The sequence below is a fragment of the Ictalurus punctatus genome, chromosome 23, assembly GCF_001660625.3.
Source record: "Ictalurus punctatus breed USDA103 chromosome 23, Coco_2.0, whole genome shotgun sequence".
Lineage (NCBI taxonomy): Eukaryota > Metazoa > Chordata > Actinopteri > Siluriformes > Ictaluridae > Ictalurus > Ictalurus punctatus.
In genome coordinates, this window is record NC_030438.2 from 6,120,219 (window position 1) to 6,135,000 (window position 14,782).

The 14,782-nt window shown below is 41.4% G+C and overlaps 1 protein-coding gene across 3 annotated transcripts in view; it reads right to left on the reverse strand.

Annotated features, from left to right (window-relative positions):
* The window catches only part of c23h8orf34 (chromosome 23 C8orf34 homolog), an 85,978-nt gene that overhangs the window by 32,494 nt on the left and 38,702 nt on the right, over nucleotides 1-14,782 (reverse strand). For 2 of the 3 annotated variants that reach the window (XM_053674970.1, XM_017452684.3), the window contains exons 8-9: nucleotides 3,030-3,165; nucleotides 2,669-2,740 (exon numbers count right to left, since the gene is read on the reverse strand). In XM_053674970.1, coding sequence (XP_053530945.1) covers nucleotides 2,669-2,740; nucleotides 3,030-3,165 — 208 coding nt within the window. The remainder of the gene's footprint in view (nucleotides 1-2,668; nucleotides 2,741-3,029; nucleotides 3,166-14,782) is intronic. The other variant, XM_017452685.3, reaches the window with a different exon arrangement.

Genomic DNA, 14,782 nt, shown 5'->3' on the forward strand with positions numbered 1-14,782 from the left:
CAATACGGATCACAATACATTGCCCTAAGTACTCGTGATGTAACATTTGAACTAAAGTCAGACCGGCCCCCTGAGCAGATCCGAGGTCAACGAGTGTGTTTTCTGAGGTCTACCGTTCGGTTTAGACTTATGCTGTCGCAACAAAGTGAAAAATTCCGGCAGCTGACTCAGTTTTCATGAATAACAACTATAAAAGTAAGTCAAATGTATTCATACGTGATAAATGATGAAATAAAAACAGTCCTAGTGGAGCCTACTGTATTTCCAGCAGCATGTGGAGCTCTAGTTAGTCACTTGAGGTGTCAGAGTGGGATCTGATGACAAAATATGAACTATAAATCATAGAAACCATGTCCTGCAGCGAATGTGGTTTTGGCAGCACTTTTACCTTACACAGCCCAAACTCAAAGTTTTATGATCTATTAGATCATGTAGATCTTATAATTTTGAAACTACTCTACTCTAAAAGGTCAACAAAGTGCTAACTTAGATCAGGTTACTTTTTAAAAGCGCGACCACCGAGGATCAAAACAGTAAGACAATGGACAATGTCCATTGACATTGTCCTCTAACATGGATGCAAAAATGGGTCTTAGCATGTGTGTGTGTGTGTGTGTGAGGGGGAATTGTGAGGAATGTTGCTTGCATCTAGCAAGCAGTCACATGCCCCGTGACTGAAAGACAGCAAGAGTGTTTATTTGTGTATGTGAATGTGTAGCGAGATAAAGAGGAAGAAACATACATAAGTAAACTGTATAAAGGTGTACATGCTAACCATTATTATACCACAGCACTGTTGAAATCTCGAATCTGTCGAAAAGGTGTTTCTTTAAATAAGGAATAAAACACGACGATTGCACTTGATATAGCAGTTCCGGTTGCAAGGCAAATCACAGGTTGAAATTAAAGTGCTAATCCTGAGACATTAGCATTTCTATAGCAGCAACGGACACAGGGACTTATACGGTAGAAGTGGCGTACCACTAAATGGAAAGGTTTTTAGTGAGGACATGTTTGTTTCACGTTTAAGGAAGTGTACCGAAACTGCTTTACGACCAGATAAAACTCGGATTCATGCTTTTGAAATCACACGTGATAATCTCTGCGAGGTTGCATTCAGTTTCCAGTTGTTCCTGCAGGGCCCATCGTACACGTGTGCAAAAGATAAAACAGTCATGCACGATGAGCATAAAGAGGCAGGTAAAGCCCAAACACAAGAGGACAAAGGCACGAGCGTGTCGGCCGTCTACTCCGACATATACGGCTTTATCAGGCCCTGGTATCGGAGGTAAAGGGCCGAGACGAGGCATTGAGGCAAGCGCTGTGAAAAAAGCAGCCCCGAAACGGATGTGCACTGAGGAGAACGCAGGTGATAAAGAAGTCTATCAGCACTCTTGTGAAAACAAGCAGATACAGAATGGAAGAGGCGTTTTTGTGTCTGAAGATGTTTGGTCTGGAGATAAAGGGTAGAACGGACATCACTATCTCAGAATTGTACACAATTTTACTCTTGCCCCAAATGTTTACTGGCTGGAATTTGCTCATATACTGTAGCATTCTACTAAAGCAAACTCAACTAAAGCAAGCATATATTATAGCCAGCAGTTTATATTTAGCATTGTACAAATCATCAAATACTTGCCACAAGTATTGGGAAGGATGGGCATCATTCACCAAATGTTTTCCTAGGACAAACTGAACTCCAAATTCCCACCAGATTTACAAAAAGATTCGGTAACACTTATTTCTGTGTATGCCAGTCACCTGTAAATGACCAAGCACGGGTGATTTATATTTACCCATGCCCATAACCCTTTGTTGTTACAATTTAAGCTCACAAAGAGCTGAAAATGTCAAAATGACGACTAAGCATTGAACGATGCTCAAACTATTCTAGTAACGCAGCTCAGCCACTGCACCACTTCAGCTCCCATAGACACACACTAACTCTTCCTCCTTGTATACGGTGCCATTACTTTTGCTCTTGCCGTATGGCTAGGCTTATTTGTTTTTACGTGCTTGCTTTCTTTCAGATCGATAACATGCAACGTTTCGCGAATGTTCCATTATATTTGTGTGTGTAATTGAATAACAAAATAAGAGACTTGAACTGAACATGCATAATCCATAAATAAAATCGCGATAGCTCATCGCAAAATTGTACGATTTCAAGCAGATCAATCAAGGTTCACATTGGTCAATCTGCAATTGTGTAAATTTACACAAACTCAGGAACGCTCGTAGAATACGAGAAAAAAATTCAGAACTAACTGCATTTTCACGAATACGACATTTATTGTGTAAATGTTTCTGAAAACGATTTACGATAGAACATTTGCTTGCATTCAGCTAGCTAGGCTCGACGTTTGGCTTAGACGAATGAATAAGTCTGTATTGAAAATATACAAACGGGAACATATTGGAACTACATTGTCATCCAAATCACTAGCGTATAAATCCACCTCTAAACTTTGGGCCAAGCTTCAAAATGGCCCTATTAGTATATGTAGCTTTGTTGCTTTTGTATATTATTATACGTAACAGTGTGTCATACAGCAAAAGAAACCATATCGGCAAATCGGGTTTGCGATACTCTACAAATCAACAAAGACACAGATGTTTGAGATGAGTGAGGTGAGTGATCATATGATGCAAACTGGAGGCTTACTTGTTAGCTCCATTAGCCTCATGGCTGTAGTGAACACTAAGGATGCAAACATGTCTTGACTGATCGAATACACTTTGGAAAAGGAAAAAAAAATTGAATTAATTAACCTTCTGGCAGAGGTAATGAAAAGCTGTACAGTATGTTTAGGACATTCATGCTCATAGACTTCATATATAAGCTGTACATGGACACGTAGTAGCATGTGGCTACGTTTAGTAAGTGTGTTTTCTAGTGGCGAGCTGATGTGGTGTGTGTGTACATTGTGGCTGACTTGCTAAACAGAAGCTGAGAAGGTGAATGTGAGAATGTGCACACACAGGGAGAGACGGCACCAGTGGCTGCTCGGAGGGTAAATATTTACCTGGCACACCTTGAGCAGATGTTAAGGGTGACTTTGGCCTGCGGTTCGGGGCAGTAGGAGCTGCGCCCTTGGCTGAACTTACTGCCAGAAGGAACCAGGCCAATGACCCCCTCCATCCTCAGGTCATCCAGGTCCTCTGAAGAGAGACACAGAGACACAGAGAAACAAAGTGAGACAGAGACACAGACAAAGCGACGGCTTTAGCTTGGCTAAAATCCAAAGGAGTCCAAAGGAGACAGAAACGGAAAGGAAAATAAGAGGTCAATCACCTCACCTCAGGAGAGAAGATACCAGTGATGTAAGTATTAGCGAGTGTGGACAGATGTGTGGAAAGTGTAGAACGTGTGCAAACTTCTGTATAAACTGGTACGTTTTTCACACAGATATAGCTTTATTAGCTGGAATGCCCCAGGGAAGCTCTTGCTATAAGTTCAGGAAGATTATAAACATCTGTGATTGATTAATGTCTGATGGAAGGGTGCAATAGATAAGAGACGACAGATGTGTGTTTGCTCTATATGGACGGGAAAGACTTAATGTGATTCACAGATCACACATATACACACACACCCAAACACACCCACACACACGCGCGCGCACACACACGCACGCACAGTTTATTCCAGTGGTGTATACAGATAACAATGTGGTCAGGAAGATCTAGAATGGATACAGCAACAATATCCAGACCACAGCGGGATGATCAGGTGATGCTAAATCGCACTAGATGTGAATGTGTGTGTGAATTTTCTAACTATTTTATTAAGCCTTCATATTAGCTACCATGTCATGTTAGTGGGCTTGTGTTCTAGCTGACCAGTTGATGCCGGATTTGTTTTCCGTTTCTGCACAAATGAGATTATTAACGCCTACCGAAATAAGATGCACTTTAGCTTTGTGATGTCCCCTTGCAGACTTGTGAGCATTTCAATAAAATAACATTTGAATAGCATTTGGGAGGAAACACTTGCTAGCTAAGCTAAGGCCTTTTTTTCTGAGCTAAAACAATATCAACTACAATCAATCAATTGCTTAAACTCATTTCTGTGTACTTTCCATATTTCCCCCAGCTGACTAACTAGCTTCAACTTTAGCTTGCTAACTAGCAGTTACTTAGACAGCTTGCTAACTACCGTCAACCTTAGCTTGCTAACTAGCTGTTAGTTAGACAGCTGTTAACTAGCTTCAGCTTTAGCTTGCTAACTAGCAGTTACTTAGACAGCTTGCTAACTACCGTCAACCTTAGCTTGCTAACTAGCTGTTAGTTAGACAGCTGTTAACTAGCTTCAGCTTTAGCTTGCTAACTAGCTTCAACTTCAGCTTGCTAACTAGCTGTTAGTTAGACAGCTTGCTAACTAGCTTCAACTTTAGATTGCTAACTAGCTGTTAGTTAGATAGCTAGTTAATGCTAGCTCTGCTGGTTGCAGCTAGATATAGCTATCAATTAGATACATTTTTTTTGCAGTCTAACTGGTAGTTAGTTAGCTATCTATAGCTCTTCATGGTTAGCTAGTTTCAAATCACTGACCCTGTAAAAAGTAAATAAATAAATAAATACATACATACGTTTTATATCTAAGGCAAAAATGCTTGTTTGTGAGGCGAACAGAAACATATAGATTGTATACAATGTGCTAGAAGAGAGCATAGAATCTTTTTAAAGGGTTTCTGACTGAAAGATCCTCTACTGTACTTTAATCTAAAGGAACAAACTAAAGAAACATATGTAATTTTTTAGCAAATACGCAACTACTTCAACAAGAGAAATCTAACATGGTATTTCCAGCACAGTACTGTGATAATGTTGCACAATACACCGATCAGCCATAACATTAAAACCATCGAAGGTGTTCTGTGGTATCTGGCACCAAGATGTTAGCAGCAGATCCTTTAAGTCCTGTAAGTTGCGAGGTGGGACCTCCATAGATCGGACTTGTTTGTCCAGCAGACCAAACGGAAGCTCGATCAGATTGAGATCTGGTGAATTTGGAGGCCGAGCCAACACCCTGTATTCTTTGTCATGCTCCAGAAACCGTTCCTGAACAATTTTTGCAGTGTGTCAGGACGCATTATTCAATTGAAACACATAGAGAATACTGTTGCCATTAAAGGGTGTATTTGGTCTGCAAAAATGGACAGGTGAAGTGAATAATACTGATTGTCTCGCTACAAGCCAGCGAAGAAAGTGTGATGCTCTGGGTGATGTTCTGCTGAGAAACCTTGGATCCTGGCAGTCATGTGGATGCTCCTTTGACATTGTTGCAGACCAAGCACACCCCTTCATTGGTATTCCCTAATGATAATGGCCTCTTGCAGCAGGATAATGTGCCCTGCCACACTACAAAAATTGTTCAGGAATGGTTTGAGGAACATGACGAAGAGTTCAAGGTGTTGACTCGGCCTCCAAATTCACCAGATCTCAATCCGACCGAGCTTCTGTGGGATCTGCTGGACAAATAAGTCAGATCCATGGAGGTCCGACCTCGCGACTTACAGGACTTAAAGGATCTGCTGCTATCGTCTTGGTGCCAGATACCACAGCACACCGTCAGAGGTCTTGTGGAGTCCATGCCTCGAAGAGTCAGAGCTGTTTTGGCGACACGAGGTGGACCTGCACTATATTAAGCATGTGGTTTTAATGTTATGGCTGATCGGTGTATAAGGCAATTAATACACCATAAATTTCCGGAAATCAGGCCAGACTACAAAAAGCCCATTCCATGTTTCCGCTTGACATGGGACGTGTTTTTATAGTGTGTCACTGTCATCTGTTCTGCAAACTGTCAACAGGTGCTGAGTGCTGAGTTTACAGAGCAGAGCTTTGGCAGCGATCATACACACTGGAACAGGACAGAAGGGGGCCTCCTGCTTCTCTTCACTGTACAGCTGCTTTCGTCTAACGCCACGATCCCACATGCACAAGGCCGTGTTGGACCCAGAAGTTCAGCCAGATCACTCGATCGCGTAGAGCCGAATGCGAGTTTCTGTTTGGAGGCTGACGAGAACAGTTCTGGTAGCCTTATGAGAATTTGACGTGAGCTAAAGTAAACAGCAGAGGAGGAAGCTGTTCCTGGAAGTTCGACTCATAATGTGAATATTTTGAATGTCTGTGATTGTTTTGAAGTACGATGGAAGCGTGCTTTGCATAAGAGATGACAGATGTGTTTTGTATGAGAGAGTTTTTGTTCTTCGTCTACCACACACACACACACACACACACACACACACACACACACACACACACACACATGAACGCCTGCAGACCTCTCCTAATGCATGTAGCATTAGGTTAAGAATATGACAATACAGCCAGGACGATCATTGTACTTCCAGTACCAAGAGAGCATTGATGTCGTGCTGGTGGGTTTTTTTGGTTTCACAGACAATTTCTAGTTAACTTCTGGATTTAAAAGGACACTTAACATCTTTAAATGATGTAGCATTTATATGCATTTAAAGCTTAATGACCTGGCCGTTTTATTCTGCCATATAGGGAATAAGCAGTCGTTATACTCACTATTTACTGGCAGCTGTCAAGACAAAAATGTATTCATACTCAGTAACCGCTTAATCCCAGTCATTGGCGCCTATCCTGGGTACACTGGGCACATCACAGGGTATCCCACATACACACACACATACACACTCATTCACACACGCTGGAAACCAGAGAACCTGGAGAAAACCCAGGCAAAACGTCCTGGTTGCCTCTGTGTTGGGCTTAAGTCCTGACCATAGACTGATTTTCCAACTAGATATTGTGACAAATATCAAGACAGAAGTTGTTGTGGGATTCGAAATCATTGTTTTGCAATGGCCATAGTGTTTAGATTGGAACCAGCGAGGGGCGTGGTGGCTTAGTGTTTAGAACGTTTGTCTCACACCTAAGGGGTTGGGGGTTCAAATCCCACCTGTGTGCCCGGTCTGCCCTGTGTGCACAGAGCATGCATGTTCTCCCCATGCTTTGGGGGTTTCCTCCGGGTACTCCAATTGCCAGTCCAAAGACGTGTGATTGGCATTTCCAAATTGTCTGTAGTGTGTGATTGTGCCCTGTGTTGGGTTGGCACCCCATGCAGGGTGTTCCCTGCCTTGTGCTCTGAGTTCCCTGGGATAGACTGTGTAGGATAAGCAGTATGAAAAGAAAACGTGTGAATGAATGAATATACAGAGCTTATGTAGAAGGGTCCAAGATCCTCACCAAGTCTTACAAAGCCATATGATACTTAACAAGAAATGGTTTAATGATACTTTATTGATCACATATATAAATTCTTTTTTCTTCGAATACCCCAGCATGTCTGGAAGCTGGGGTCAGAGCAGGCTCAGCCATGAGCTTGACCCATTGCTCAAGGGCCCAACAGTGGCAGCTTGGCAGTTCCCGACCTTCCGATCAGTAACCCAGAGCCTTAACCGCCAAGCCACATTGTAAACATAAACCTTGCATAAGTTTGGTAAAACTATTGCGTTAAAATAAAAGTATACAACGTCTCCTTGTGTTCACAATCCAAATATAACGCATTACAGCATATACTCTACAGTTATGACACTTTTTATTTGGTCATAAAAAACAGCATCCCTAATTACCTGTCTACAACCTCATAAATGTTCCCTGGGGCACTGATATTACCCAAAACCTACTGCAGTGCTTCTCATGCTGCTATTACGTTACACACAGACTGTGAGGGCAAACAGGGACGAACACTCTCTAGCCGGAGAAAAGCGTGACAAACAGCATGGATTATATGAAACATCCATCCAGTGTGAAACTCGTCTCTGCCCTCCCTTAATTCGCAGAGGTGTCTGATACGAAATGGCTTCAATGTCAATTAGGAATTTCGCGGTGTGTAAATCTGCACGTCCGATCGGTGCACGCTGACAGTGATCCGTCAGCGCACGCTGTCAGGCTCGTGAATTTTCCCACAGGATGGACAGAGACTGGGTGAGACAGGCTCATGAAACACCAGTAAGTGTGGTGATATTCGGTGTCTCATTTATCATCACGGTCCTCATCGCAGTGCCAGAGACAACATACACACTCACACACGCAAACTGAGAACTCTACACCACTGACCTTTTGTGGGAAAATCTCTCACTCACACTGTCTCTTCTGGCGCGAAGACAACAACTAAAGTCATTAAGTACAGTCAGCACTGTTCGGCTTTGTTTAATTATTTATTTATTTTCACTCGAGATTTTGATATTATTAACATCCCCATTACTAATAAGCCGGATTCACAGCTAATCATCATTAAGAACTAGTAATAACCATGAACTTCATCACTAATTCTGTGTTTTAGATTAATCTTTGTGTTATTTCCCAACGTCCCGAACAATACTACACTTCGTGTTTAGTAAACGTCACGTTTTAAGCCACGTATAAACAACGCGTAGAACTCGACTCAACTTCCTGACCTTGATGTGACCCTGTTTGGCTCAATCCCAAAATTCATCTTCTGCTAACAATGCTAATTCCATATAAAGCCTACAAACATTCGACTACTTATTCTTGAGCAGTCCCTCCGGGATAACGCACATTCAGCCAAAGCCCTCTTTAATTCACGTGCGTCGAACATGAGTACAGCTAATTTACCAACAAACATCACTGCAAAACAATTTCGTGCCATGGCAATTTCGCCAATTCCGGGACTTTTTTATCCTGTACGGACTCAAATATCGGCCCTACGAGAATCTTGAATGGAAGTGGATTTTTTTTTTCCTGGATGTCAGCACGTCCAGGGGGGGTTTATTCCACTTACACTACAGCAATTTGCCTGTGATTACAATTGGTTTTATTTACTAAACAATGACATGTTGTACAGTTGCTTGTTATGTTGTGAGAAATTGCAAAAGCCCTTCATCCTGTCAAATTACAGCTGTTACAACGTGCAACACTGGAGACTCCTTCCCAAAAATGCTAAACACAAGCCATATTTGGTAAAATGCTAAAGTTATTGTGTATGTGCTTTATTAATGTGATTCATTTTCATTATACTTATAATCAACTGTTACTGATGGGAAGGTCGGGGGTTCAAGCCTCTGCATTGCCAAGCTGCCACTGTTGAGCCCTTGAGCAAGGCCCTTAACCCTCTCTGCTCCAGGGGGCGCTATATCATGGCTGACCCTGCGCTTTGACCCCAACCTCATAACATGCTGGGATATGCAAAGAAACAGAATGTCACTGTACTGTAATGTATATATGACTAATAAAGACTCATTATCATTATCATTATCATCAATACATCAACAAGCAGCACTGCAGCGGATCCTCTTTGTCACACAACCTTGTAACTATGCTAGTTAGCTAGCTAGCTATGCTGTCGGACACCGAGTTTATCAAAAGTTTATCACCCTCCCCGTAATGACTTTTAAAGAGTATTTGAATTCTCCTCCAGATGAACCATCTTGGAATTGTTTACATAAAGAGCTCAAAGGCTTTGAGGCACTCCAGAATAGTTAGACTGGATGAGATCTTTGAGGTTTCTGCTCGTTTCAGTGGAATCAGCAGCCCATAAGGATCATAGTCGATTTTCTCAGCTTAGCGAAGTACCGTTTATTCCCTGTGAGTAAGGTGAGTCATTTTAGCCATGTTTCCACCGTCGTGATGTTGTGTAGAGAACCCAGAAGCCAGAAAAATTAAGTGACTGAAACACTAGGATAACACGGCTGCCCACATTGTGTATGCTGTATTATAAAGTCACTGGGTTGCAGTTGTCTAGGTGACACACTATCGACCATCAAAAACAAACGAAACCTGTGTTTGAGAAATGGATACACACACACAAAAAAAAGTCTATGTTGTCAGATCGGTTATCAGTACGGTGTGATAATGCCCAGCGGGACTGAATGATATCTCATGCAGCTTCCTTTCTTCTCCAAAGAGAAAGAGAAAAGGTCTGTTTGTTTGCCTACACTGTCCGTATCTCTGCTTGATTCCCAGCACATTCCTCACGACAGGAAAACTGCTACCTGAAAAACAACTGCGCCGTGATAAGCGAGTATGGTCCCTATCTGTGTGGAACAGTGTGTGTGTGTGTGCGTCGGTGCAAGTGTGGTGTGTGCTGTCACTGGGTGTATTGAGCAAAAACACACAGCAGAGCTTCCAAACCGAGGTGGAAACTATTCGAGCCATGCTATCCTAACAAAGCCCAGAGTGGCGAGGATGAATCCGGTCTGTAACGTCTCCCACACACTCCGGCCCGGGTGCAAAACTTTCCGTGCTGCCGAACGATCATCAGAGAGAAGGCGGAGACGGGCGAAAGATGTGCAAGACCAAACAGACGTCTGATGTATGTATGAACGGATAAATAAACAAACGAATGATGAATGTCCTACCCAGATCAGCTCCATAAGGCATTCATTACGGTACGTAACGTAGGATCATGGTGTGCTTCTGATCTCCATCAGGGATCGGTTCCCAAACTGACAGCTCTTACCTCGACCTCGTTCCTCTAGACGACACTTAGACCTGACACACTCTCTCGCTCATTCGCTAGCGCTCCGACACACTCAGCATTTGGGTTTCATTATACAGGGAAAAAAAGCACAGCTCTGCGGTTAGCCCTCATACACGGTGCTTTGATCTCAAGTGGGAAAAGACGGCATTTTGTTTGGCTTTGTAATAAAAACAATATTTCTATAATTAGACCTCGGATTTGAGACACAGGGTCCCGCGAAAGTATGCGTCTTGTGCTCCAAAGCCTCACGCCTGCACCATGTGGGCTGTAAAAAAAAAAGAAAGTAAGAAAGAATGATTGAGATCAGATGCTTCGACATGACATGAAAGATGGCAGCGACAGGACTTCGGTACGACAAGAGCTAGACGTCGCGGTGGCACAGGCAATTACCGCACTTCAATGAGCAGACGCAATCAAAGGCCTGACAGAGCAAAACGGGGCGATTTTGATATTCTACACCATACGTCATTAATATACGCTATACGGTGCTTTTATCCGTCTTGTCATACTTCATTTATATTTTGTATATGATAGATTTTTTTTTTTAACAACATATAGTCACTCCTCTCTTCTTTTTCTCTCTCTTTCTCACTTACAAATACAATATTGCCATCTTGTGGATATCATACTATCGACCGAGACAAATCGACAAATTCATTACAGCTATTACGTTAAAAAAAAATTTAACCGGCAAAATGACCTATTAAAACATCAAAGAGATTTAATAAGACGGAAATTCCTTCGTCATGACATCAAGCCAATATGATCGGCCTTTAATAATAAATACGTCATGCGGTACACTGATTACGCAATAACCGCCTTGTAATGCCAATAACTCATTCACCGACTCGTTCATTTAGCTGTCAATTACATCATTTCACATCATTTCAGTCTCTAACCCTCGGGTGGTGACTTTATGGCGTAATGCTCTATAATTACCGGCATGCAAACATCTCTTCTCATATGACTAAGTGAGGGCTTGGCCTCATGGAGTCAAATTTGTCAAAGAATGTGCCAACGAATTCAAGCAGAGATTTGTTTTGTTTTGTTTTGGCAGGATTACTTTCCCAAGTACAGGGAATTTTTCTAGAAGATAAAATAAAATAAATAAATAAACAATAGAAACCTGTCTTTGTATTGATGATCTTTTTGCCAGTTTTAATGAGCTGCGTTCCAAATTCGCTCTTAAAGCGCACCTATTAGGGTTTTGAAACGTGCCTAATTTTGTTTAAAAGGTCTCATACAACAGATTTACATGCATCCAAATTCTAAAAACACTTTAATGTGCTCATAATGTAAACTGCAGCATTACCTTGTTTCCCCCGGTGTCAAAAATGACTCGTTAAATGATCCGTTCTAAAGGATTCGTTCTAAACTCCTCCTTTCAGAGAGCATACTCTGCTCTGATTGGTCAGACATAACAGTCTGTTGTGATTGGTTTACCGCTGTCAGCGAGCAGCCGATGAAGACCAGAGGAGGGGTGTTTTGTTACAAATCTACGTAGGTCTGTACAGGAAGTAAAGTCTGGAATCACTAATGACTCGTTTCAGCTGTTCAGAATCGGTTCCTTTGTTTGGGAGTCGATAACTCCGTTTGTCGTGTGCTTTGATTTTTGACACTTTACAGACGTTTTTACATTCACAAACAGCTCTATAACACGCTACATGCAAGGTAATATTTGACAAACCATAAGAGGTGCACTTTAATCAAGCTGATCTGTTGCGTTAGTTTCAGATACGTTTCAGCGTTTTTGTGAACGCTCAAGGCGCATCATTTCCAAATATTCCCTCTAAGGCTCCTAAGCATTAAATCTAGTTCCTTTATAGGTTCATTGGGTTGTCCCTCCTGGAGAACCCTACAGAACCGGTTCCAGGAACAAACCATTTAGGAACTATATTACAAGTGATGATTCTGCCTCTGAGATGCTTTAGACAGCTTTGTAGAAATATGTAAGGAATAAAACACTTTAGGGCATAATGTTATTGGCAAAGAATCAACAATAGTGTTGTGGGATCACGCTAACTTACTGCTACCACTAAGAAGTTGATTCTTTTCCAATAGCAGCACATCCCGATGTGTTTTATTCCACAATTATACAGAAATTTCACAATGATTACATTTTTGTTCAATTAATTAAAAATACTTTTGATCCATTTCAAGTTACATACAGTGCCTTGCAAAAGTATTCACCCCTCCCTTGGTGTTTTTATTGTTTGTTTGGGTTTTTTTTTTCATCCTGTATTTATACTGACATCATGTGACAGGTCATGTGACACTTTGATTGCACACAGGTGGACTTTAATCATGTGACCAGATCTTATTTAGGGGTTTTAAACAAGGTATTTGCTTCATCCCATTTCTACAATCTGGACTATTTTATTAGGTCCACTACATGAAATCCATTTTAATTCCAGGTTGTGATGCAACAAAACAGAAAAAAAAACACCAAGAGGGGTGAATACTTTTCCAAGACACTGTAGTTACAACTAACGATGTGGAATGTCTGTGAAACAAGTTACTTCTTGTTATCATTTATGTTATAGAAGCAATAAACAGTTGTTTCCTCACTCTTCTCGCGTTTTCGTTTCTTTTCTTGACGTTTACAAAACATAAGGTTACAGCTTTACTTCTCACTGCTACGAAGTGCTCACACTGGAGACTCCTTCCAAAAATGCTAAATAAACATCTCGTTACAGAAAACGTCACAGTATCAACAACTACACACGATTTATTTTGCTGTTGTTTTTTTTTTTTTTTTAACAATGGATTCATGTAGCGTGTATCCTATACAAGTCCTGTGAACGAGTTGTTACTTAAAGAAAATGAATCAATGCCTTCTGACCAAGCACTTTGGTATAACCTAATCTAATGTAAGGGATTGCTCGTTGTTAAGAACGTAAATGTTAAGAAATCAGAATCACATGATGAATTAGTAGTCACTAAATTTACTATTGTTATCATTTTGAAATTGGCTTACTTTGCGTTTTCGCCTTACGGTGTAGAAAGGGCAGGAGAGGATCAAAAAGGACCGGGATATTAAGCGCTAAATCATGTCGAAATGGATTTGTCCGAACACTGTGTTCACGGCATGACGGAGGGTCGATATAAGAGATTCCTATATAATCTAAAATGTATTAGGATTTCCTTAGGTATAAAAAAGAAAACCTGTGTAGTCATGACCATTTCGTGGCTCTTCTTCAGAGATACCACACAGCAAGGATTGTAACTCCATTCAGTCTCCCTTTTCAGTGGTATTTATCATCATGCAGCAGGGTTTATCCATCCATGTGTGTAAGACGGCTCCAGAAAGTTCTCTGTCAGTGTTAATACCACATGTCTGAATTTTACAACTCAGTGTAAAACAGAGGCGCCATTCAGAGACTTTTTTCCCACACACCCAGACACACACATATACACTATGTGTGTATATATATATATACTGTATGCACGCACACACACACACACAAATACAGACAGCTCATTAATCTCATTAATCTTTGAGTGGTTTCATGAGTGTATGTTTATCCAGAGTCGATCTGCACTGTGAATTTGGTCTATTTGTTTGCGTGTGAAAGCAGGTTTCGAACCTGGGTGTAAGGAAATAAAGTAAAGGATTTTCAATTCACCTGAACATGAGGTCTGAGGCTGTCGAATAACATGATTGGTTAGTTCCTGTTACAGGTTTTATACAAGCACGCACAGAGCAATGTATTTTAGAACGCAATGTAAAAAAAACCAACTAACAAAAACAGAGTGATTTAAACTCGAATCGGTCGAATTTGCAGCTTCGACGGAAAATGTGTAAATTAAGTAAGGAATAAAACATTTCAGGGTTGCTGTTAGAGGAAAATAATCACAGGCACTACATGCATGCGGAAGTGGGTGGATTATTATATACCGCGTCCACCATATGAGTTCCTGTGAATGAGCTGTTACCATAGAAACCATAATATATTAGAGTGAGAGCATTACTATAAACCCAGAGCTACCTGGTGCAATAGAAAAATAATCGACACCCTCTGACCAGTCAGATTTGAGACAGCACTGTGGTGTAAAACAATCCCGCAGAACAGATACAGACCTGGGTACAGACTCAATTATTTGGCCTTATGTAAACACTCCATAAGACCCCCAGGGTGAGAGAGTCCCAGTCTGGTATCCCAAGCTTGGCCCTGACTTTGTCTCACTGAGGTAACGCCAGCTGCAAAAAGACAACAGCGATTCCTTTCAACCAATCAGAAATGTCCGCCTGGGTGGTCTCACTGCTCAAAGCTAAATTACCCACGGACCAAAGCAGTA